The 24,073-nt window shown below is 38.6% G+C and overlaps 1 protein-coding gene across 2 annotated transcripts in view; it reads right to left on the reverse strand.

Annotated features, from left to right (window-relative positions):
- The window catches only part of DMD (dystrophin), a 2,781,977-nt gene that overhangs the window by 752,011 nt on the left and 2,005,893 nt on the right, over positions 1 to 24,073 (reverse strand). For both annotated transcript variants that reach the window (XM_081115404.1, XM_081115406.1), the window contains one exon: positions 11,440 to 11,672. In XM_081115404.1, coding sequence (XP_080971530.1) covers positions 11,440 to 11,672 — 233 coding nt within the window. The remainder of the gene's footprint in view (positions 1 to 11,439; positions 11,673 to 24,073) is intronic.

Consider the following 24,073-nt stretch of genomic DNA (forward strand, 5'->3'; position numbering starts at 1 on the left):
TCATGATTTTGTGGCTGCTGGCTTTACCCTAGAACACACAATTCTGGAAGTCTGGCTATGTGAGAAAAATAAACTTTTATTTGGAGAAACTCTTGTAGTGAGGATTTTTTTCACATGCAGCCAAACACAATCTTAACAGTATTAATTGTAAAAAAAGATCCTTTAATTTCTAAAATTCTTAGAGTCTAAAATTATAATTTCTTTTGCTTGATGTAGAAAATTTAATTCCCAGGAGGCTTTCATTCATCACTGAGAAAAAACAGACATAAATCATATGACATTTAAACATTAAAATAAATGTAAATATGCATATGGCTCTATAACAGATTGTTAAATTCCATATGCTAAGTAAAAATAGTCATCTATGAAGATAAAGTAAATCCATAACATTTATAAAACACCTAGTATGTCCCTTAGCTGTCATAGCAAGAAGAATACTATGCCTGCTTTTAAGGAAATTTAAATTCATTTCAAAAGCTAAAATACAACCAATCAAATAAAAACAAATATTTTAAAAAGAGAAGATCAAGAAAATAGAAGCAGCTTCACAAGCAAAAATCTAGTTAATGAACAAAGTAATTTTTCAGTGAATTACTGATTAAAAAGACCAATACAGACTGGAGTTATCAAAACAAATTTCACAGAAAAGGCAGGGATAGATGGTGCTCTTATAATCCAGTTGACTCTATATTTCTAACAATTATTTTAAGGAGTGTGAAGGAACCCTAAGACAGTGGGTACTTCATAATTGGATTTGGTTAGAATTCACACCTTGAAATGGTTGCATGGTTCTAATCTAAAAATTTTCCTAATTCTAAAAGTGAAATACATTCTCATTTTGATTTAGAGAACAATTTCACTGTAAAATCTCATTATAATAGTATATAGCTCCTTGCCGGTTTGTATTTTTTCCACTTGCTACTATCTTCCCCCCAATAATTGTCTTCTTTCAGTGCCTAACACCTATTAGAAAACTTAAAAAAATCAAATTGAACTGGGTAACTGTGGTAAAGTGACACTTTGATTTTCATTTCAAATTTCTCAAAGGACATTTATGGTCCTATCTGTGGCAGCTTTTAGTGATTTTCATATATGTCAGGACAGAAAAGCTTAGCCTTAATGGAGTTGCTACAGATTATTTTCCCTCTCACCACTATTTAGTTCTTTCAGTTTAGGGGGAAAAAGCATGGAGGAGTTAAGCATAAATTATTATCTTCTTTCCACCTCTTAAGTAGAGATTTATTTATATACTTTTGCCCCAAAACTTTTCTATGGCTTTTCTTTCACTCATTTCTACTTGGAAGGTTTAAAAATAACCCTAGAGCCGAGCTGGTATGGCTCAGTGATTGAGTGTCGACCTATGAACCGGGAGGTCATGATTCCTTGTTGGGGCACATGCCTGGGTTGCAGGCTCAATCCCTGGTGTGGGGCGTGCAGGAGGCAGCTGGTCAATAATTCTCTCTTATCATTGATGTTCCTATCTCTCTCTACCTTTCCCTTCCACTCTGAAATCAATAAAAATATATTTTAAAAAATAATCCTAGAGTTGAACATAGTAAATCAGTTTCTGGGGAGGTTAACATGTATCCTTACAAAATTTATTCTGTTTCTATAATTAAAGGAAGACAAATCAAAGCATTTCTATTTTTGAGGTAAATAATACAGAAGATATTATTTCCTTGAGTAAACTATAGGAAATACATGATTCTTAAATATGATGCTACTTGTTTACACAGAATGTTATATATAAAGATAAGGGAATCTGGAAGTATTTATGAATTATTAAAATTATATTCAAAGTTATTTTTATAAATCAAATAAGAAAGTAACCAAACCATTCTAGAAACCCTTGTATTATTTTTAGTGAATTCATAAAAGATGACAAGAACATGGTCCAATCTCACTGCCTCTCTCTTAAAAACAATGCAACTATGATCACCTTAGAAATTTACTGATGAATTAGCATAGTTTATAAAACTTAAAAATATTAGACCATATCATGTTAAAAAATTTCACCATTAGATTATTGAATAAAAATTAGCAAGACATTTGGAAAGGGAAGTCTGGTTAATTTTCTTCTATATGAGAGAGGCAGGCATATATTAAGAGGAAAAAATAAATAATTGATTGATTAACTCATTCTAATGTGCATATGCTTGAAAGCAACATAGCATTATTTTCTCTTGTGTCAATCACTACTTTCTGCTTTTTATGCTTTCACCAACTGAAGATACACTCTAAAATTAGAGCCTATATTCTCCCTATTTTTAATTCCCAACAGTAGATAATCCTGATGTTTTTAACCAGCAAGTGTTCAGTAAGTAACCGATAAATCAAAACTTAGTCTCATACTGAAAGCCCTTAAAAAGGTAGTCATGGAGGAAGAATCAAGATGGCAGTGTAGGTAAACACCTGTACTCACTATCTCCCATCACCAAATCAAAATTACAACTAAAATAAAGATCAACCATTATCCAGAATCATGGGAAAGCTGGCTGAATGGAAGTCCTACAACTAGAGAAGTAAAGAAGAAAGCACACTGAGACTGGTAGGAGATGCAGAGTTGTGGAACGGGATGATCCGGTACCCATGTGTGCCACTTTTTTAATCAGGAGGGAGATTGTCTCTTTGAAGGCCACCCATGAGGAACAAGGGGTCCCAGCCCTATACCAGAAATCCAGCCCAGGGTCCCAGAGCTGGGAAGAGAAGTCGCCGTAACTACAGGCTGTAAAAACCAGTGCGGATTGGGGCTCAGTGACACAGAGGTTGCTAGAGACACAACTGTTCTTCTTAAAAGGCCGGGGCACAAACTGAACTTACAAGGTCCTGATTCCTCTGAGCTCTAGCACCAGGGTGAGGCTTTGGGGGACACAGACACATACAAGGAGGACCTGGATTGTCTGACACCAGAACAGGAACTTGGGGGAAGCTTTCTCCCAGACAGAGGTGCTCACAGGAATCATTGTTTCTGTGCTGGAACCTCCCCAGTCCCAGGGCTGACTAGCAGCCAGTTCTGTTTGCTCTGCCCTGGTGATTCCCTAAGAACCCGCCTCATCCCAACCAAGCTGTGTGTAGCAGCTTTTTCATAGTAATGGCCTGTCCTTGGTCAGGCTAAAATCACTCAAACAAACTGTAGCTGGGTTAGGGAGCCCCAAACCTATCAATAAAAGGCCCAAGACCTGGCACTAGCACCAGCATGCTTTGCTTCATAGCTGGACCTCGTCTGGGAACTTTCAAACTCCATACAAAGAGGAGGAATCTACATATCTCTCAGTAGCTCCTTCTGGGTGGCCCAAGGCAGTGGCTGACTTTGCACCTCCCTGGAAACTCAAGAGCCAGTGTAACCAGTGGTCAGTGTCAAACCATACCAGATTGCAACTTTACACATCCATAAGAGACACACTCAAGGGGCAGACTCAGTGAGCACCAAAGCCCCACTGAAGCAAGTCCTGCTCCATAGGGGTATCTTCTGTATAGCAGCTCTCCCACTGTAGTCATAGCTGGTTCTCACAGCCAATTGGCCTGGAGGTCAATTCCTCCCAGTGACACCAACAGCAATCAAGTCTCAACTACAAGACTTTGCTCAAGTTCCACAAAGTGGTGCACCTAGAGTTCCCAGCTCAGGTGACTGGGGAGGCTGAGCCACTGGGCCCTATAAGACACCTACTATACCAGGCCACTCTACCAACTCAAGGAGACATAACAGCTCTACTCAATACATAAAAACAAACACAGGGAAGCAGCCAAAATGTGGAGACAAAGAATCATGTCACAAATGAAAGAAATGGAAGAAAGCAAACTACTGGATATAGAGTTCAAAACCATGGTTATAAGATTACTCAAGAATCTTCTAGAAACCTCCAAGGGACTTAGTGAGACTTTTAAGGATTTTAGTGAGAATGCCTAAATAAATAAATAAATAAATAAATAAATAAATAAATAAATAAAAGGACCAGTCAGAAATTAAGCATACACTGACTGAAATAAAGAACAATATACAGGAATTCAACAGTAGAGTAGAGGATTCTGAGAATCAAATCACAATTTGAAATATGAGGAAGCAAAAAACACTGAACCAGAAGAGCAAAAAGAAATAAGAATCCAAAATCATGAAGATAATATAAGGAGCCTCTGGGACAACTTCAAACATACCAACATTCACATTATAGGGGTGCCAGAAGGAGAGAGAGACCAACATATTGAAAACCTATTTGAAGAAATAACGACAGAAAACTTCCCCTACCTGGTGAAAGAAATAGACTTACAAATCCTGGAAGCACAGAGAGTCCCAAACAAGAGGAACCCAAAGAGGACCACACCAAGATACATCATAATTAAAATGCCAAGGTGTAAAGACAAAGAGAGAATCTTAAAAGCAGCAAGAGAAAAGCAGTAGTTACCTACAAGGGAATGCCCATACTACTGTCAGCTGATTTCTCAACTGAAACTTTGCAGACCATAAAGGAGTGGCAAGAAATATTCAAAGCGATGATGACAAGGACCTACAACTAAGATTGCTTTACCCAGCAAAGCTCTCATTTAGAATTGAAGGTCAGATAAAGAGCTTCAAAGATAAGAAAAATGTAAAGGAGTTCATCACCCCCAAACCAGTAGTATATGAAATGCTGAAGGGTATTCTTTAAGAAGAGCAAGAAGAAGAAAAAGATAAAAAATATGAACAACAAAATGGCAACAAATACATACCCATCAACAATTGAATCCAAAAATAAAAATAATCAAATACGAAATCTAATGAACAGAACAAACTGGTGAATAAAATAGAATCAAAGGCATGGAAATGGAACAGACTGATGATACTCAAAGGGAAGGGGTGTGGGGGTGTGGGAAGAGATTAAACAAAGATCTTATATGCATTACCTATGGACACAGACAATAGGGTGGCAAAGGCTTGAGGTGGGGTGGGAACTGGGTGGATGGGGGCAATGGGTGGCTAAAATAGGGACATCTGTAATAATCTCAACAATAAAGATTAAAATAAATAAATAATAAATTGAGTGCACTACTAAAAAGGTAGTCATTATATGTATTGTTAATTATCTGCAAGACACTCTACTCTGGAGTCTCCAAAGTAGGCATTTAAGGAAGCAAAGAAAATATTAGTAGTATTGATTTTCACTCAAGCTATTAAAAATATCTACTTTATATTTATATAAATAATATGCATACATATATATTTATCACTTTAATGTAAGTAATCATATACTGAAAAGTGTGGGTAAATGTACAAAACTACTAATAGTGATGTGTGATTGTTACATTAGCACATTCTTAATAATTTGCTAATGTATACAGGAAATAAAATTAAAACCAAACTTTTACTCCACTATTTTTTTTCAGTGTCATTTCCTAATAATTCCTATTTGCCTTTAGCATGCTTTGTAACTGAGTTTTCAAAGAAAATTTGTTAACCTAGGGAATGAATAAAAAAGCCATGCACCTAACATTAACATTACATTAACTCTAGGGTAATGATAATAACTTACATTATTACTCACTGTAATTTCAATTATAGACTTCAAGGACATCAAATTACAGCAAAATATAAAGCCTCCAAAGCAGGTAATAATATGGCAGGTATAATAAAATTATATAGCTTTCAAAAAGATTAAAATAAGCTGAACTACTTACATTGCTTTCTTATAAAAGATCTAGAGAAGATTCCATATTATAAATATTTTTACGAAAATAAAAGTCATTTCATATAAAGGAACACCTATGTAGGCTCAGGCAAGGGAATTTGTAAATAGAACTCACTATTAAAAAAAATGACAAACATAAACTTCCTTATCAGGATCCCATTGGTATTTCATTGAAAACACAGTATAGTGGCTTTTATCAGAATTCATGTAAATACCATGATTCAGTTTTATTTGATAAGATTTTGGGAGAAAAATTTCCAGTGAATTGAATTGAAATGTAGTAAGACATGCATTTCTATTCATAGACTTTGAAATATGTGGTCTGGTAAAGCCTATGTTTATCTTTAAGCAAAAAAGTGTATGGTATCATTTTCCATAATAATAATAATAATATTATGAGACGTAGAAAATGAATTTTCTTGTGTTTGCAACTATGACCTTTGTATTTAAAGAGAGTTTATTTCATCATGGCCAGAGAGTAAAATATGTCATATTACTGACACTGGTGTATCTGTACCTCCTTCAGTGAAGATAATAGTACATTTGACTCTCATTAGATAAGGAAAGAAAATTGTATGCATGTGGAGCAATGATCCACAGAGTTATGAGCTTTCCACAGGAGACATGTACATTTGTCACAAGAAAACTGCAGTAGAAAATTTGCAAATATCTTCAGCCAAACAGACTGCAACATTATTCTTTGTAGAGTGCAGCAAACACCTACTTGTATATATGGAAAGCTGCACACTCTGGAAGGTGTTTTTTCTTAAACAAGGTTGTGCAGAATGAACAGATGAGATGATGAGGTCTGGATGGTTGTTTAATAAAAGAAAAAATAAAACAATCTTTTCGCTATAAAATGACTGTCATCCAACTTGTAAAATCCTTTGGATACCTATGGAAATAAATGGTTCAGTTGGTTATGTTATAATTTTGGTGGAGAAGTGAGGAGATGTTTAAGAAGGGGGGTGTGAGGAGTCATAGGAACAAAAAGGAGAAACTATTCCCAAGAAGTCTGAATTTATGTTAGGACAATTACATTTACTAAGTGACATTAGACCAATTAACTATTTTCTGTAACTTTTCTCATTTCTCGAATAAGGGAGCTATTTTTGATTATTTTTAATTGAATTTATTGGAGATAAACTATTTGTAATACCTACTTTTATGCTATGCTCATGGTAATAAAGGAATGCCAATAAACATTATTTTTCATTTGTTTTTAGTTTAAACAATCAATGCCATTTTTTTTTCACACATCATTCCACCAATCCTTCCAGGTCCATGTTAGACAAATTCTCTTGTCATCAGATGGTGCTTGAAGTTATTCAGCAAATGTTATAATCAGAATGATATTGTAGCCAGCCATTCAACTGTTCTTTGTGTAGATATAGCCAGTTTAAAAAATTATCACATAATTTTTATTAAAGATTTCTACCTTAACAATAAAAATGTTAAATGCATCCAAATAATTATTTTCCATTTAAATATACACTGTACCCACTACAACTGCTTATTCAATCTTTGGATAATGAAATTCCCCACATAGGAGCATAATGTGTAGTTAAAAATGAATCTTGAACAATGCTATTATCATCTTGTCCAGATTGGCCAATTTGTCTGAAACCCAACCTGGAGAGGGCTTTTTTGCCAATTCAATTCTTTATTCAATACAAGTGCCTGTGGTTCAGATTTAGTGGTGAATTACCCTGAACACCTGGCCAAAATGACTTGAAAAAAGACTGTAATTTATTTAGTGCAAGCAATCAGATACCAGCAGTATAAAAAAAAAATGATATCATATAGTCACCTAAATCCTATCTGTTGATAGCAACACAGTTTCTACTGCTATAACCATCATCCATATTAGCCAGCCACCACTCTATCTCCTCAACTTCTGTCTCTCCCTCTCACCACCATCTCTTCTTCTATTTCTCCCTCCCTCTTTCTCTTTTTTCCTCTCTAATTTCTTTCCCTTCCCTTCTCTTCTCTTCCTTTTCCTTCCTGTCTTTCTTTCCCTTCTTCCTTCCTTAAGGGTCATATTTAATCATTATTTTCAGAGAAAAACTCTAGACACATTTTCCCCCTTTATTTGATAGATTATGGCAGTAAAAGAAAACTGTGAATAACTGTCAAAACACATTTGTTTTGGAGCAATTTTACTTAAACATGTGAAGAAATATGAAAAGCATTCCATTATCAGATATCTCTGACACGCAACTATTAAGTTACAAATTATCTTCTGCTATTAATTTACAATTCTAGAAAATAAACTTGGAGCTTTTTGTGTTTTACTTTTAAAGACTTCATTTGCATATTTTACATCTCCATTCCTCTACAATATAATGGTGTATTTTTTACTCTCTAAAATTAAGCAGTCAAGTTGCTTAATATTTTAAATGGCTGTATTTTACAATCTTTTTAAAAAATGAAAGTTGTAATTTAATTCCCTTTTCTTGCCTGATATAATTCATTTAGTAAAAATTATTTTCATTTCAAAATGGTAGCAGCCTCCTATTTTCCAAAATAAGAATTTAATTAAACAATTTAACTAAAGGAGAATGGAAGCTAAATATCAAGTATGTGATTTCAAATACAAGGTCTAGAATTATGAAAAGCTAGCTATTCAAATGTCATGCCTTTATTCCCTTTCCCTGAACTAAGTCCTTAGACATAACCCATAATGTACCCAGGGAAGTAAAAAACCATGGTGTTTAAGAGTTGGGACTCTGGAATCAGACTGCTTGGGTTCAAATCCCATTGTGGTCTTTTCACTACTTGACCTTGGGGAGGTCATTTAACCTCACTGTGCTTTAGTATCAATCTCACAGTTTTGTGTGCACTGTCATACACATGATGTACTTAGATCAGTGACTGCCTTATCATTAGTGCTAAATATGTGCTAGGTATTATCCTGAAATTTACTTCTATCCTAGTGCTATACTGCTTTTTGCCCTTCGCCTTCTTTAATCTGTTCATTTATTTCTTGTCCAACTCTGTATTTCCCAGGTACTTACTAGTAGGTCAATAAAAATTTGTTAAAAGTATATAAATAAATAGGCATTGAGAGTGTTTTACAGTTTATCTCTTTTGGAATATTGTCTCATTTCTTACATCATAAACATTAAAGTTAGTATCCTTTCATTTAAAACTTTACATAGAGGAAATATTTGTTTCCTGATGTTACAATAAATACTTCCTCAAACTTACCTTTCTTTCTTCTTCCCCTCTACACACACATCTCTTTAATGTTTCTTTAGGGTCATTTTACTGACCATTTAGTAATTGACAGTGCCTTTAAAAATATTTAGTTTTTATTAATTTCATAGAGGAACGAAGAGGAATAGAGAGATAGAAACATCAATGATGAGAGAGAACCATTGATTGACAGCTTCCTGCATGCCCCTTATTGGGGAATTGAGCCCGCAACCAGGGCATGTGCCCTTGGCTGGAATTGAACCTGGGACCCTTCAGTCTGCCAGAGGATGCTCTATTCACTGAGCCAAACCGGCTAGGGCTGATAGTGTCTTTATAATTATTTTTTTAATGCGAGGGAAATAAACAGGAAAAGCATTCCCACTATTAAACAAGAGAGGGGAGAAAGAAATATATATGACATTTATAAATGCTAGCTTTCTGTGATCAAAGACATGGAACTTGAACTTCTCCTCCAAATTAATTTCTGACCTGTATTTAATACCACTATGAAGAGGCATCAAATTAGTCATCCTTTCTACAAAAGAAAAATTTATTTGGAGAACTCTGAAGAATATGGAGCAGCTCAATACCTTCCTTAAAGGCAGGCTCACAAACCCTTCACAAGGAAATGTGGATTTTCTCTCCCATTCTAATATCTAGTGGCTTTCACAGGAGGCCATAGTGTCAATGACAGCATGGGGTGCAGACGTGGAAACACACTCTTATTTACATATAACATTATTATATGAGATAGACTTTGCACGATTCAAATGGCATGAGTAGGCAGATTTATATAGAGTTTGTTGTAGAACCTAGTATTAATTACTAACATTAGTTGAATACTTGAAGTAAGAAAGGCAAGGTGGAAAGATCTTTCATATACTACCTAATTTAATCCTCACAACAACTTAAAGCATATAGTATTATTATTATACACATTGTACAGATAGATAAACTCAGGTTCAGGGAGGGTAAGTAACTTAACCTGTGCACAGGTAAGATCATACAGCTTTAGTAGTGGAGCCAAGCTTTGAACCCAGATAATTTAACTCCAAAGCCCTTGCTTTAAACATTATAACCTACTATCTCCTCTGGTTAGTAATAGTCTTGAAAGAACTGCTATAACTCAGCATAATATTGTACAATAATGTACCTTTTTGTTTCTGTATGTATCAGCACACTGCAAATGTAAAATGTTTTGCATAGTGCCTGATGTAGCCTAGATATACAATATACATATGTACTAGTATATGTATTATACATCACCAAATGGTAACCATATTTATATTTAATGCTCCTATATGGAGTAAGAACCCAGGCTTGGAACCAAACCAACTTGGATTTGAATCTTTGCTCTATTATTTACTAGGAGTGTGACTATGAGCCTCAGTAGCTTTTTCTGAAAATTATGGTTACTAATACCTGTTATAAAGCAGCAGAAAACTATATATATATATATATATATATATATATATATATATATATATATATATATATATATATATATCCTACAGGGTGAATGTGAATTCTGTGTGCCCTGTACCCAGAAGAGGAAACCAAGATCCAAAGGATGATTTGAGCACAATAATGTCATTTGCAAATGTCAAAGAAAGCCCACTAATTTGAGTCTTCTGGGTCTAAGCTCTAGGTACTTTATATGCAGGTTATTTTTTTTTTCCTGTGGAATCACTAACATTTATTTTAAAAAGGAATTTGTGTGCCTTACTCCTTGTTTTTATTTTTCTTTAAAAAGTTGTTCTGTAATGACTAAATAGCTTCAGTATAATTACGCCTTTAGAAAATATTTAAAAATCATTACAAGTGAAATAACTATAGTGTATAAAACCTTTCAAAAACTACCTTTTTTATTCATTCAGATATATAGAAGACATACGGTATATTTGTTCTAGCTAAGTAAACCACATTTATATCAATGAAGTCTTATGTTTCTAGTTGATGTCATAATTTTACAGAATAAATTTCAATGAGGCTTAGAAGTGCAATCTTTGTATTAAAAACATGTTTACTGGAGTATGGCATTGCATAAATACCAATATTAAGATCTAAGTTACTTTAAAATATATGTTTTGTTACTTTCTTTTTTTCATTTGTTTATAGCTAACTTTCAATTATCCTTATCATTGGAGTAGGAAAATTGGCATGGACAACTCGGAAGTGAATAACCAATTCCCAGATTATATTTTATTCTGTAATACACTATGGCTGCAGGGTGCCAAAACAAGCAGTTTAAATGTAAACAGCTCAATTGAGCCACTTCTTTGTTATTAAATAGATTTTTAAAATACCAGTTGTTTAGTGAATTTAATTAAGCCAACTTTTCTTGTAAGGTTTATGCTTTTTTCCTTGTGTTATTCCTCTTCAATTTGTGGCTGTTTTGGATAATTGAATTAATGTGTTTCCTTGCTCATACTTGGCCTGAACAGAGCACAGTAGTGTGTTTGCTGACAGAGAAAAGCTGCCTAAAAACTGGTGGGAAATGTTTGAGGAGAGTACATTGATTTGTGGAACATCTTCACTTCAAAGAAAACCCCCTGTCAGCTTTTATCTGTTATGCCCATACCTTCTGCTTCATGATCATCTCATTGATGTCTTCAAGATCACCCACCATCACCCTCTGCGACTTTATAACTCGATCAAGCAGAGACAGCCAGTTGGTAAGTTCTGTCCAAGCCCGGTTGAAATCTGCTAGAGCAGGTACTTCCAAAAGCAAGGTGGATGGCATTTCCAGTGTGGAGATGGCAGTTTCCTTGGTAACCACAGGTTGTGTCACCAGAGTAACAGTCTGACTAGGAGCTATTTTTTTTTTTTTCAAAAGGACAAAAAAAAAAAAAGAAAAGAAAAGAAAAGAAAGAAAAGGAAAGAGAAATTAGAAACACAAGCTAAGAAGCCAATTCCAATAATAATGAAACAACCTTAATTAAAGGGCAACACTCTGAACCAAAGTATTATTTATGACATGTTTTTTTTTCTGAACAATGTCGGTACTTTATATATTATTACATGATAGAAAAATTCAAAGACTCAAACTTTTCATTAATACACATTAATACATATTTCACTAATATACCATCTTTCAAAATGATGTTACTTATTCTCAAGGCTGGACAATGAATTTAAATAGTCTTTTCCCCGTGACTATTTTGTAATTACCAATTTGTGCTTCTTAATCCATTCAGCTTTTTCACCCAGTCCCCCAACTCCCTCCCCTCTAGCAACCATCAGTCTGTTCTTTGTATCTATATGTTCATAAAGACTATGCATAGTGCCAGCCAGACACATACTAGATTTATGAGGGTGATCACTTCATAAGTTATATAAATGTCTAATCACCGGGTTATATACCTGAAACAAATATAATATTGTATGTCAACTGTACTTGAAAAAAACTAAAAAAAAATAAGATAGTTTTTTAAGTAACCAATTACACAGATTATGGAATTGGTAAAAACACACAAATGAACAAAAACAGTATTCAGATCTTGCCAAGGGAATAACTTTTGCTTATTTATTTTTTATTCAAGGAAGAAAAGCAAAAGGAAAGATTGGATAAGATCTTATTTCTGAGTAAATGATTTCCTTGAATAGGAAGTAAATTACTTTGGAGGTGAACCCTAGGGAAATCAAAGCCAATGAAATGTTTGTTATGTTTTATATTGGGAGCAGTTTATCATGTATTTCTTTTTTATTTTTTATTTATTTATTTTGTTTGCTTTTTAGACTTTATTTAGACAGATAATAAAGTAACTAGCAGGGAGTAAAACCCCAGCTATATTATTTTTTGGAAAATTGGAGCTAGTAAAGTTTTTCTATTTGGATATGAAACACTGTTTCAAGGTCATTTAGAAATATTAAATTAATATTAACAGAGTTTAACCCTGTAGTGTAAGATAGCCCATGGTATTGGTTAAAATCTGAAGTTCCTGAGTAAAACACCTGGGAGAGAATCCTTCCCTCTGCCTTAGGAACTCTGTGACCTTCGTTAAGTTAGTTAACTTCTCTAAGCTCCATTCTTTTTTTTTTCTTCACAATTAAGGAGGGATAAAAATCAGGTAAGAGTCACGGGGCAGTTGTGTAGATTCAATGACTAATAAAGGAATTGTACATAGAACAATGCCAGAAAAATAACTAATATTAGCACAGTTCTTGAACTAGTAGGTAATAATGTTAAGTATGACTATTTTTATAAACACCAGATAAATAAGAAATACAGTGATGAACAAATATAGTGAGCAGCTAGAGTTAAGGACTGGAAATATGTGAAATAAGGAAAACTCAAAGGTCTATGTGTCTCTCTATTTACTGCAGGGGGCTGAACTTGCTGGTGTGAATTAATACAAAATACCAATAACAGCTAGGTTATCAATGGTGGGTGATGAGGTGTAGGGAATGCCTCATCTAGCTTATACCCAATGGGCTCTGGAACAAAATATGCCCAGTAGGTCATCACCAGAGACACAGTGGACTATATAATTCAGAAGGGAAGCTTTGAGGGAAAGCTGCAAAAGACAACATCGTAATGGGAGACGTGAGAGGTATGGACAACAAGAGAACTGTCTTAGGAACATGAGAAAAATGTGCAGTGTTGGCATTCCTTTCTCAGGTGGCCTTTAATTACTTTTCATGGTTGTATTACTTTCTGCACTTTTAAGGTCGTATTTTTGTTAGAGAAGATGAAGATAGTAATGAAGGAATGCCTCTTGTGCCTCAATTTTCTCAGGGACAAGCAGTTCCCAAAGATGAAAGACATATCCTATGTATTAAAAGAGAAACATGGTAATTAGCGTACGACCGCTACCCTTCCCATTGGCTAATCAGGGCGATATGCAAATTAACTGCCAGCCAAGATGGCGGCCGGCAGACAGGCAGCTGACGCGAACAGGGAGGCTTGCTTGCTTCAGTGACGGAGGGAGCCAAGCTTCCCCGCCTGCCTTGCCAGCCTCTCAGCTGCACTCTAAGCAACATTGTAACAAATACACAAGCTAAACAAAACCCCGGGCTTCGGCCAGCAGGACCGCAACATTGTTTCAAATACAGAAGGTAAACAAAGGCCAGAAACCTTCTTTCAGCAGCAGAGGTCTCATAGCTGGAGCCGAGCCTCAGAGCTAAAGCTGGCCCAGAATTAAAAAAAAAAAAAAGGAAAAAAGGACAGGTTGGGAACTTCAGTCACCCGCCAGCCTGAAAACGGCCCTCAGCCCCTCACCCAGGCTGGCCAGGCACCCCAGTGGGGCCCCCCACACTAAAGGGTGCGTGACCAGATGCAAACAGCCATCATCCCCTCACCCAGGCTGGCCAGGCACCCCAGTGGGGACCCCCACCCTGATCCAGAACACCCTTCAGGGCAAACCAGCCAGCCCCACCCATGCACCAGGCCTCTATTCTATATAGTAAAAGGGTAATATGCCTCCCAGCACTGGGATCAGCGGAGCCGAGAGGCCTCCCAGCACCGGGATCAGCATGACAGGGGGCAGCACCCAAACCCCCTGATTGCCCTGCAGCTCTGTGTGTGACAGGGGGGAGTTCCCCAACCCCCTGATCGCCCTGCAGCTCTGTGTGTGACAGGGTGCGGCGCCCCAACCCCCTGATCGGCCCTACTCTGTGTGTGATGGGGGGAGCTCCCCAACCTCCTGATCACCCTGTGGCTCTGTGTGTGACAGGGGGCGGGGCCACAACCTCCCTATCCACCATGCTCTGTTCGTGACAGGTGGGAGCTCCTCAACCCCCTGATCGGCCCTGCTGTGTGTGTGACAGGGGGGAGCTCGCCAAACCCCTGATCGCCCTGTGGCTCTGTGTGTGACAGGGGGCGGGGCCACAACCTCCCTATCCACCCTGCTCTGTTCGTGACAGGTGGGAGCTCCTCAACCCCCTGATCGGCCCTGCTGTGTGTGTGACAGGGGGGAGCTCGCCAAACCCCTGATCGCCCTGTGGCTCTGTGTGTGACAGGGGGCGGGGCCACAACCTCCCTATCCACCCTGCTCTTTTCGTGACAGGGAGGAGCTCCTCAACCCCCTGATCGGCCCTGCTCTGTGTGTGACAGGGGGGAGCTCCCCAACCCCCTTATCGCCCTGTGGCTCTGTGTGTGACAGGGTGGGGCGCCCCAACACCCCCCCCATCGGCCCTGCCCTGAGTGTGACAGTGGCGACACCCCAACCCCCTGATCCGCCCTGCACTATGTGTGACAGGGGGTGGTGCCCCAACTCCCCTATCGGCCCTGCTCTGTGAGTGACAGTGGGGAGCTCCTCAACCCACTGAATGGCCCTGCTCTGTGTGTGACAGGGTACGGAGCCCCAACCCCCTGATCGGCCCTTCTCTGTGCGTGACAGGGGGTGGCACCGCAACCTCCCTATCAACCCTGCCTTGAGTGTGACAGGAGGCGGTGCCCCAACCCCCCAATCGGTCCTACCCTGAGCATGACTAGGGGTGGCATCTCAACCTCCCGATCTGCCCTGCTCTGTGCATGACAGGGGGCGGTGCCCCAACTCCCCAATCAACCCTTCTCTGAGCCCGACCAGGGGCTGCACCTAGGGATTGGGCCTGCCCTCTGCCACCCGGGAGCAGGCCTAAGCCAGTAGGTTGTTATCTCCTGAGGGGTCCCAGACTGCAAGAGGGCACAGGCTGGACTGAGGGACCCCCCTCTTCCCCACGAGTGCACAAATTTTTGTGCACCAGGCCTCTAGTTCTTGAATAAGACAGAAGGAAAAAAAAGTGAGGTGTCAGAATACATAACTAATGCTAAGAAGTAATAACTGAAAGACAAAGCGATAAAGAAGATAGAAGAAATTGTTTCTTGAAGCTATCTCACTACTCTGAGGCTCTTTCTAGAAAAAAAGAAACATAATCTGAGGCAGTAATAGCATCTTGTGATCCAACAGTCCAGTAGGAAGGAGTATGGGAGCCAACGAGGTCAAGAAATATTAACAGGGATTCCAAGAGGGGAGCTTAATCCTTGGATAGGACACAGGGTGAAGATGAAATGAGAGCTAAATTAAAAAAGTATTGTAGGAGCTAACCCTGGCTGACTAGAAAATATGGCCAAATTGTTATTTATTTTTAATTTTTTAAATAAATATATTTTTATTGATTTCAGAGAGGAAGGGAGAGGGAGAAAGATAGAAACATTAATGATGAGATAGAAAATCATTGATTGGCTGCCTCCTGTATGCCCCACACTGGGGATCGAGCCTGCAACCCAGGCACGTGCTCTGACTGGAATCAAACTGTGACCTGGTTTACAGATCAATGCTCAACCACTAAACCATTCCAGCCAGGCCCAAATTGTTTTTAAAATAGACACACAATAGATATTGAGGCAACATACAGTCATTTGAGAGGATTTCAAAGTTCTGAGAAGTGTTGGAAAATGCTCTTTAAAAACAAAAAACACCTGGACTTTTTGAAAATTTGACCGTCTAAAGCAGTAGTTCTCAACCTTCTGGCCCTTTAAATACAGTTCCTCATGTTGTGACCCAACCATAAAATTATTTTCGTTGCTACTTCATAACTGTAATGTTGCTACTGTTATGAATTGTAATGTAAATATCTGATATGCAGGATGATCTTAGGCGACCCCTGTGAAAGGGTTGTTTGACTGCCAAAGGGGTCGCGAACCACAGGTTGAGAACCGCTGGTCTAAAGAGAGCAGGAATGAGATATTTTTCTCTAGACTTACTTCTGACCAAAATACTAGTGCCTAATGGAGTGGAAATGATTATGTCATCTCAAATTTCAGTACAGTGAAGCATGAGAATGAAGAGAATTATCAGATTTCAACGTGTTCTGGAAAGCACATTAGGAAAAAAGTCTATTGAAAAGGAAGGCTAGGGCCAGAGACTGAAAAACAGAAATGAATCAAGATGACCAAAAAGCACAAACAAATGACACAGAATGATAATATCACAAAATTCTCCAATGGGGAAAAAGGAAGTAGTACCACCAAGTACAAAGTCAGCTACCACAGATTCAGAGGAGGGATGAGAGGTCAAGCAATGCAGCAATTTGTACATCAGTTGTGGGCATATGATCTCATTTATGGACTGGTCAGGCCATTGATTTTGGTCTCTTCTCCAGCACTCAACATCTGAAAACATCTCTACACTGCTGAAAACGGAAAATGTGTCCGTCTTGCTCACTACTCTATCCCCTGCAACTCACACTGGAATACAGTACCTATTCAATTGATATTGACTGAATGAATAAAATGGAAAAAAAAGTCCATGCACAATAAGCTTTTCAGTAAATTTAGAGGCCATTTACTCATAGTGAGTTCTAAAAGATAACCTTTAAGTATGGTTTCTCAAAGACTAGGCACAGAACATGCCTAGGTTCTTGCTGTTCAGATCATTATCACTATTTTGGGGGAAAAAAGTAATGGAGGAAGACAATGGAAGGTCAAATATTAACGGGAGAAAATAGAATGAATCAATTCTTTTTCCCTCCACTTTTCTATGGGGGGGGGGGGGCAGGAAAGAACACTGGTCAAGAAGGAGAATGTAAAATAGACTATCTGGGGCCAGACTGTTGGACTGAAATCGTTGCTCTGCTATTTCTTGGATGTATAACCTTGGGTAGGCTACTTAACCTCTCTGAATCTCCAAGCACTCCCTTGTAAACTGGCAATTATACTACTACTAGAGGCCTGGTGCACAAAATCCGTGCACTGGGGTGTGGAGGTCCCTCAGCCCAGCCTGCTCCCTCTCACAGTCCAGGAGCCCTCAGTGGATGTTCTACTGACAGCTTAGGCCCTCTCCCCATGGAGCCACAGTCTGGCAGCAGAGGCTTGGAGCAGGGGCTCCGTGTGTGTGTGTGTGTGTGTGTGTGTGTGTGTGTGTGTGTCCGCTGAGGGCCTGGCCCCAGCTGCATCGGAGGCTCAGAGCAGTCGCCCCGTGTGTGTGTGTGTGTGTGTGTGTGTGTGTGTGTGTGTGTTATCCACTGGAGGCCTGCCCCCAGCCACACTGAAGAGGCTTGGAGCAGGCTCCCCTCTGTGTTGATCTCTCAGGCTCCTGGCTGCTCCTGCATGTTCTTCTCTCCCTTGAGCAGTGGCCAGGGTGGGCTGGAAGCCCAGGCCCCCAGCCATTCCTTGAGCGGTGGCCAGGGCAGGTGGGAAGCTTGGCTTCCTCCATCACAAAGGGCAACCCAAGCCTCCATCTCCATGGCCACCACCATCTTTGTTGGGTTAATTTGCATACTTGCCCTGATTGGCTGGTAGGTATAGCGGAGTGACACCAATTTGCATGTTTCTCTTTAATTAGTGTAGATTTCTCTCACAGACAGTTGGCCTTACCATTTCCTAGATATAAAACTTTGGACAAGATTACAGGCATCTTGAGTTTAAGGGATTATATCATGCTTGCTAAACTGAACTTTTTTGAGCCTCAGACTATTCACCTGCCTAATGGGGAAAACAGTACTAATCTGAGGGAATTAACTATTTTATGAATTCAGTTATGTCCTAGCACTGTAGGTATGGTGTGTGTGTGTGTGTGTGTGTGTGTGTGTGTGTGTTATGTGTGTCTATATTTCTTTTCTTTTCCTGTTTGCTGCTAAATGCTTATTGGCTATCCACTTTCTACATTAGCATGACATTCTGGGCTCTGTGATTCTTGAGCCAGACTTCACACTCCAGACTTATTTCCTTCCATTCTTCTGGGCTCCCTTACACCTCAGTCCCTATTCAGCATTCTTCAATTTGTATGGGCCATTTCACAATTCCATGACCTTCCATATGCTCCATATACTTCATGAAATCTCTTCTCACCCTTCCTTGCACAAAATCTCATTTCTCCTTTAAATCCCAACTTTAGATTTCTGCGTTTTTTGGAGTACCAGAAGAAGTTTGTAATTAAAAAGTCTCCACAAAGTATAGAATTACACCATACTTTTGGACCCAAAACACATTGATGTTTTCAACATTTTATTACTTAAATCTAATAATCACTAGGGAGAACAAAATCTTGCACCATTATTCATTTTGTTTTGTTGTGCTGGTTTTTTGTTTGTTTTTGTCTGTGGCTAGAGGGTAGCTGAGAGCTGGATTCTAAACTCAGAAACTTTAGGTCTCCAATAGTAGAAAAAAGTGCTATAACATAATATGGAAAGAGACTAACCTCCATCTACTTTCAGACATTTTATTAGGACCAATTCTACCTTGAACACTATTAAAATATGTCATTTTTCCAAAAAAGACTTGCCTCTAGATCCATGAATGTGTATTTATTTTTATTAAGCAAGATGTTTCAAAGGAGAAATTTTGAGGTCTTAAGAGCATTTATCTTATTTTATTATGTAAATTATATTGACTCATACAGCACTTTCAGATGTCTTAACTTTTAAGTGAAAAGAAAAAGTAGGGTTTCTTTTCCACTATGTCATTTTCTTAGAAACATAAGCAATCTTCCTCATTAGGTAAAGTGTGGGCTGCTCAGATTTGTAATAGGGCTACAAAGAGAGATTTTGCCCAAACTGAGCAACAGGATCTTCACTCTTATGGTCAGGGAGAAATATTTAGTTGTTATAGGAAAGTTTTCTGTGAACTCCATAATTTAAAAGATAGAAAGGGGATTTGCTGAGTGTTATCTCAACCTATAATTGTGATCAGGTTAGGAGTTAGGATATATGAATTATTACACAGAATCTTAGACATGAAATTCTGGGATGAGTCTTGAAGGGAGCATGGGAAATGGGTTTCCCTGCAGCTGGTGGGGATCCTCCTCTCCATGCCCCATTCAATGTCCCCACAGTCTATTCTATTTGCCTGCAACATCCATCACTTGCCACAGGCTGCTGAGGTAACAAGGAATTGGCTCATGGAGATCCAAGTTATTTGGCTCAAGTCTGCAGAAGGAAGTATCTCTTTCTACATAAGGTCATCATGGAAAATGGTACTTATGGTGTCACACTATTAACTGTCCCTTCAGCAATGGATACTGGCATCTTTTCTGCTTAATTTGTTCATGTCAGAACCACATGTATTACAACATATACAAATAAGTGAGATAGATAAATACACACATCATATCTAGGTGTTTGTATGTGTATACTAGGGGCCCAGTGCACGGATTCTTGCACCTTGAATGGAACTGTGGGCCACAAGGCTGCAGTGGGCACAGGGACGGGTCTCAACCCATCCTCTGTGCCCCCGCCCAGCCCCTCCACCACAGCCCCACTCCCGCCACTGCCGCTCCCACACACTGACAGCACAGAGTGATTAGGGCCAGTGCCAGCAGCGGGTGTGAGCAGGGCTGTCACTGGTCGTGAGTGTGAGAGGTGGCTGCTGGCCCCAAACCTCCTTCAGGAGCAGGGGGAAGTGGAGAAGCCCTCGGGGGAGATCGGGGCTGGAAGCCGCTGGTCGCACACGCTGATGGCGCCAAGCGATCGGGGCTGGTGCCAGATGCTGGCAGTGGGTGCATGCACCCAGCGGGACTGTGGCACGTGGGAGCAAAGAATTTTCAGTAACCACCAGAGGCTCGCCCTTATGACAACGACTGGCACCCCGCTGTGGTCTGGCACCCCCGCTCACCTGTTCCACCATCTTGCCGCAGCCAATGCCCTCCATGTTCTGCATGTGCCCCCTGATGGTCAGTGCATGTCATAGCAACTGGTTTTTCGATGGTTCCGCCATTCAGTCTTTTTGCATGTTAGGGTTTTATAAATATAGATATGTAAACCCACCCACCACCTAGCCTGTATAGTGTCATGACTGATGATTATAGCATAATGTTTCTCATGATTTCCTTCAAAAATTAAAATAACTTTACTAAAAACTGTATTTTTTCTTCCATAGCTATGCAGACAGAAAGTCAAGCTCAAGATAGCTGAAATGAATTGAGTTTAGCACAACAGTAGCATGAATAACACTAGGTGTAATATACTTTTGCAAACCACATCTTTACTGAGTATTTTGTTAATTAATAGGTGTTGGCTTTAGCAGGGAACTCTCTTTTTTTTCCAGAAGTGTTTGAAGAACATTTCTCTAGTCTAAAAATTTAATTGGCTTCAGGGGTACATGATTAGTCAGACTAACAACTTTACTTAGTTAGAGCTTGAAAGGAGCTACTAAATCTTTTAAAAGCACACACAATGTATTTGGCATACTTCTTTTGAAGTATTCATATGTGGTTTTCCTGTAATTCACAGGTCTCCTTTGGTTGATAAGAAAGCAAGAAGCACATATTCTATTTTCAGCTTTGTTGTATGAATGTGGGTAACTTATTTTCTTTACTTTTGTACTTGAAAAATCAGAGAACTGGCTACATGATAAATTATTGGATTCACACTAATAAAAATATCTAAAAGTATCATTTGAGACAGCATGGAGGGACCTAGAGAGTATTATGCTAAGCGAAATAAACCAGTCAAGAGAAAGAGAAATATCACATGATCTCACACATATGTGGAATCTAATGAACAGAATAACCTGATGAACAAAATAGAACCAGAGACATAGGAGTGTGGAACAGACTGATGAGTCTCAGAGGGAAGGCGGGGGTGGGTGGGTGGGTAGATATTAATCTGGGAACTTATATGCAAGACAATAGTGTGGTGAAGGCCTAGAAGCGGGGTAAGGTGCAGGGTGGGTGGGGTCAATGGGAAAGAAAGGGGATATCTGTCATACTTTCAACAATAAAGATACATTTGAAAATTTTAAAAATTAACAAAAAATAAAAGTACTATTTTTACATGTGGTCAAACTGCATGACTATTTAATACTATGAGTTATAGGAAATATTTTTAGCTTCTTCCATATAACCAATAGATAAAATAATTAAGCATCATTGGGGAATATTCTTTGAATATTTGAAAAGATGGTATGTAGCTTAAAGAAATATGTACGAATTAGAGAGTACTTTTTAGGAAATCATATATGGACTCAGAAAAATCTATTGTGTGTCAGCAAGGAAGAACTTCACTTCTTCCCTCTAGATATCTGCAGTAGATAGATATAAGTGGAAAATTAGAAAAAAATGTTATAAACACATAAACACATTTGCCCACATTCTTTCTTCTAATTCTAAAGACAAAATAAAATATGTGACTCAATATCATCAATTATTCACATTTCAGCCCAATAAGGGCTTGTGCTATACATGGGCAAGGCCTAGAGAATTGAAACTCAAGGATTCATGACAACTAGCTGTATTTCTGTATTTTAGAAAAAAATTGTTAGGTGTCAGAACCATAGACTTTTAAAACTCAGTGACACTATCTTATCACTCTTATTTATTTCTGGGTATTACAAATTTAATCGAAATAAGAAATATTTTCTGGTATTTGTAAGGAAGAAAGATCATCACAAACGCTACCATTACCAACATCATTTACTCAGGTAAGAATTTATAATCCCTGTTTTACTGATTTTTTTAACCAAATAATTTTTAGGATAGGTATTGTTCCCATTTTACTAAATGATAAAATAACTTGTTCAGGATCTCACATTAACAAGTGACAATGCCAAGAGAGTGTGTTGAACCACTATACATCTTTTAAAGAATGATCTGACCATCAGATCGTTTTCCTAGATGCTGTACTCAATATGCAAGAATTATTAATTACATACATACTTTTGACTCCAAAAGCTATAGTTTACAACATATGGTACCCACAAAATACATCTGACACATATTCTAAATTGGCAGAAAAGATAACCCTGAACTAGCCATAAATAAATGGATTATAACAATCAAGTGCATCTAGCTTGCTCCCACAAGTTAGATATTATTCTTTAGGAGTCTCTCCAACATTCTTCCTTCACTAATTTGAAGACAGAAATAACCCATTCCCTTTTAAATTTTAGTTTGCATCTCCTAAGTGCCCTTCTATAACTCATATTATATGAATTCATCCTACATACTCTCAATAAAAAATAGGCTTTCTCATCTTCAGCATTACTGGCATTTTGGCATGGATACTTCTTTGGTGTGAATGACTACCCTGTGCATTGTAGGATATTTATCAGTATCCTTGGCAACAACACCTTCCAATATCTGACAACCAAAGATACTTCCAGACATTATCAAATGTTCTCTCAGGGAGGGAAATTGCCTCTGATTGAGACCTACTCATTTATCTGTCTCTTCTCCTGTGTGTGTGTGTGTGTGTGTGTTTGTGTGTGTGTGTGTGTGTGTATGTATGGTTTATATACTTGCTTAGCATTTGTACTGGGCATTCTTTGTGTCTATCCAATCTTGTGCTCTCTTGTACCTCAGAAGCATAGGTTAAGTGAAAATGTTAAATGCTTTACTTATCCACAAGGTATCCATAGTACACACTGAAAGCCATAGCTGGCATGGAATGCTGAAAAATATTACACAGGAAATGTCTTGGTAATAAAAATAAAAACATCTCCGGTTAGAGAATAAATGTCTACACATTCCTGCTCTTTCTGCATCTACACCCTTATTGTGAGATATTCTAGTTCCTCCCATCAAGAGCTATAGTATATTCTAGTTCCTCCCATCAAGAGCTATAGTATATTTCTCCACTCCTTGAATATAGATTGGCCAAGTGACTTGTTTTGGCCAATGGAATATTAATAAACTGCCGGGAGCCGGTCCATCCTTGCTGTTTCAAGGGACCTGGCATATATGGCATACTGTTAATATGTTTGCTCACCTTCTTGGCACTATGTGTTTTAACCAAGGTCACCTCTCTGAGAAAGGTTGTTTCCCCAGGTAGGGATTTTCCCCTGAAGTTAGGGAGGGAATAAAACCCCTTAAGTAAGTGCCAGGTGGGTAATTAATCACTTTAACTACGAACAATCATGCTTAAGCTACATAATCTTTACTTCCTGGAATGGAGATAAGAAACGCCCTAACCTTAGGAATAGAGATTGATAGGATTGGAATCAACTGGTATAAATACAGATGTAACAAGACAACAGGACACAGAACCTAGACACAGAACCTACACAGAACCTAGAGACAGAAGAACTTTGCTGGAGAGAACATGGCAAAAGATCCTGGACAGAAACTGGAGACAGAACCTAGAGACAGAACCTAGTGAGAGAACTTGGCAAAAGATCCTGGACAGAACCTGGCTACAGAACTTGGTTGGAGAACCTAGACAGAACCTGGCTGAAGAACCTGGCTACAGAACCTTGCGACCGAAACTGGCTGGAGAACCTAGCAAGAGAACATGGACACAGAACCTGGCTGGAGATCCTAACCAGAACTTTGCTGGAGATCCTGACCAGAACTTCGCTG

Source organism: Myotis nattereri, assembly GCF_964212035.1.
Source record: "Myotis nattereri genome assembly, chromosome: X".
Classification (NCBI taxonomy): Eukaryota; Metazoa; Chordata; class Mammalia; order Chiroptera; family Vespertilionidae; genus Myotis; species Myotis nattereri.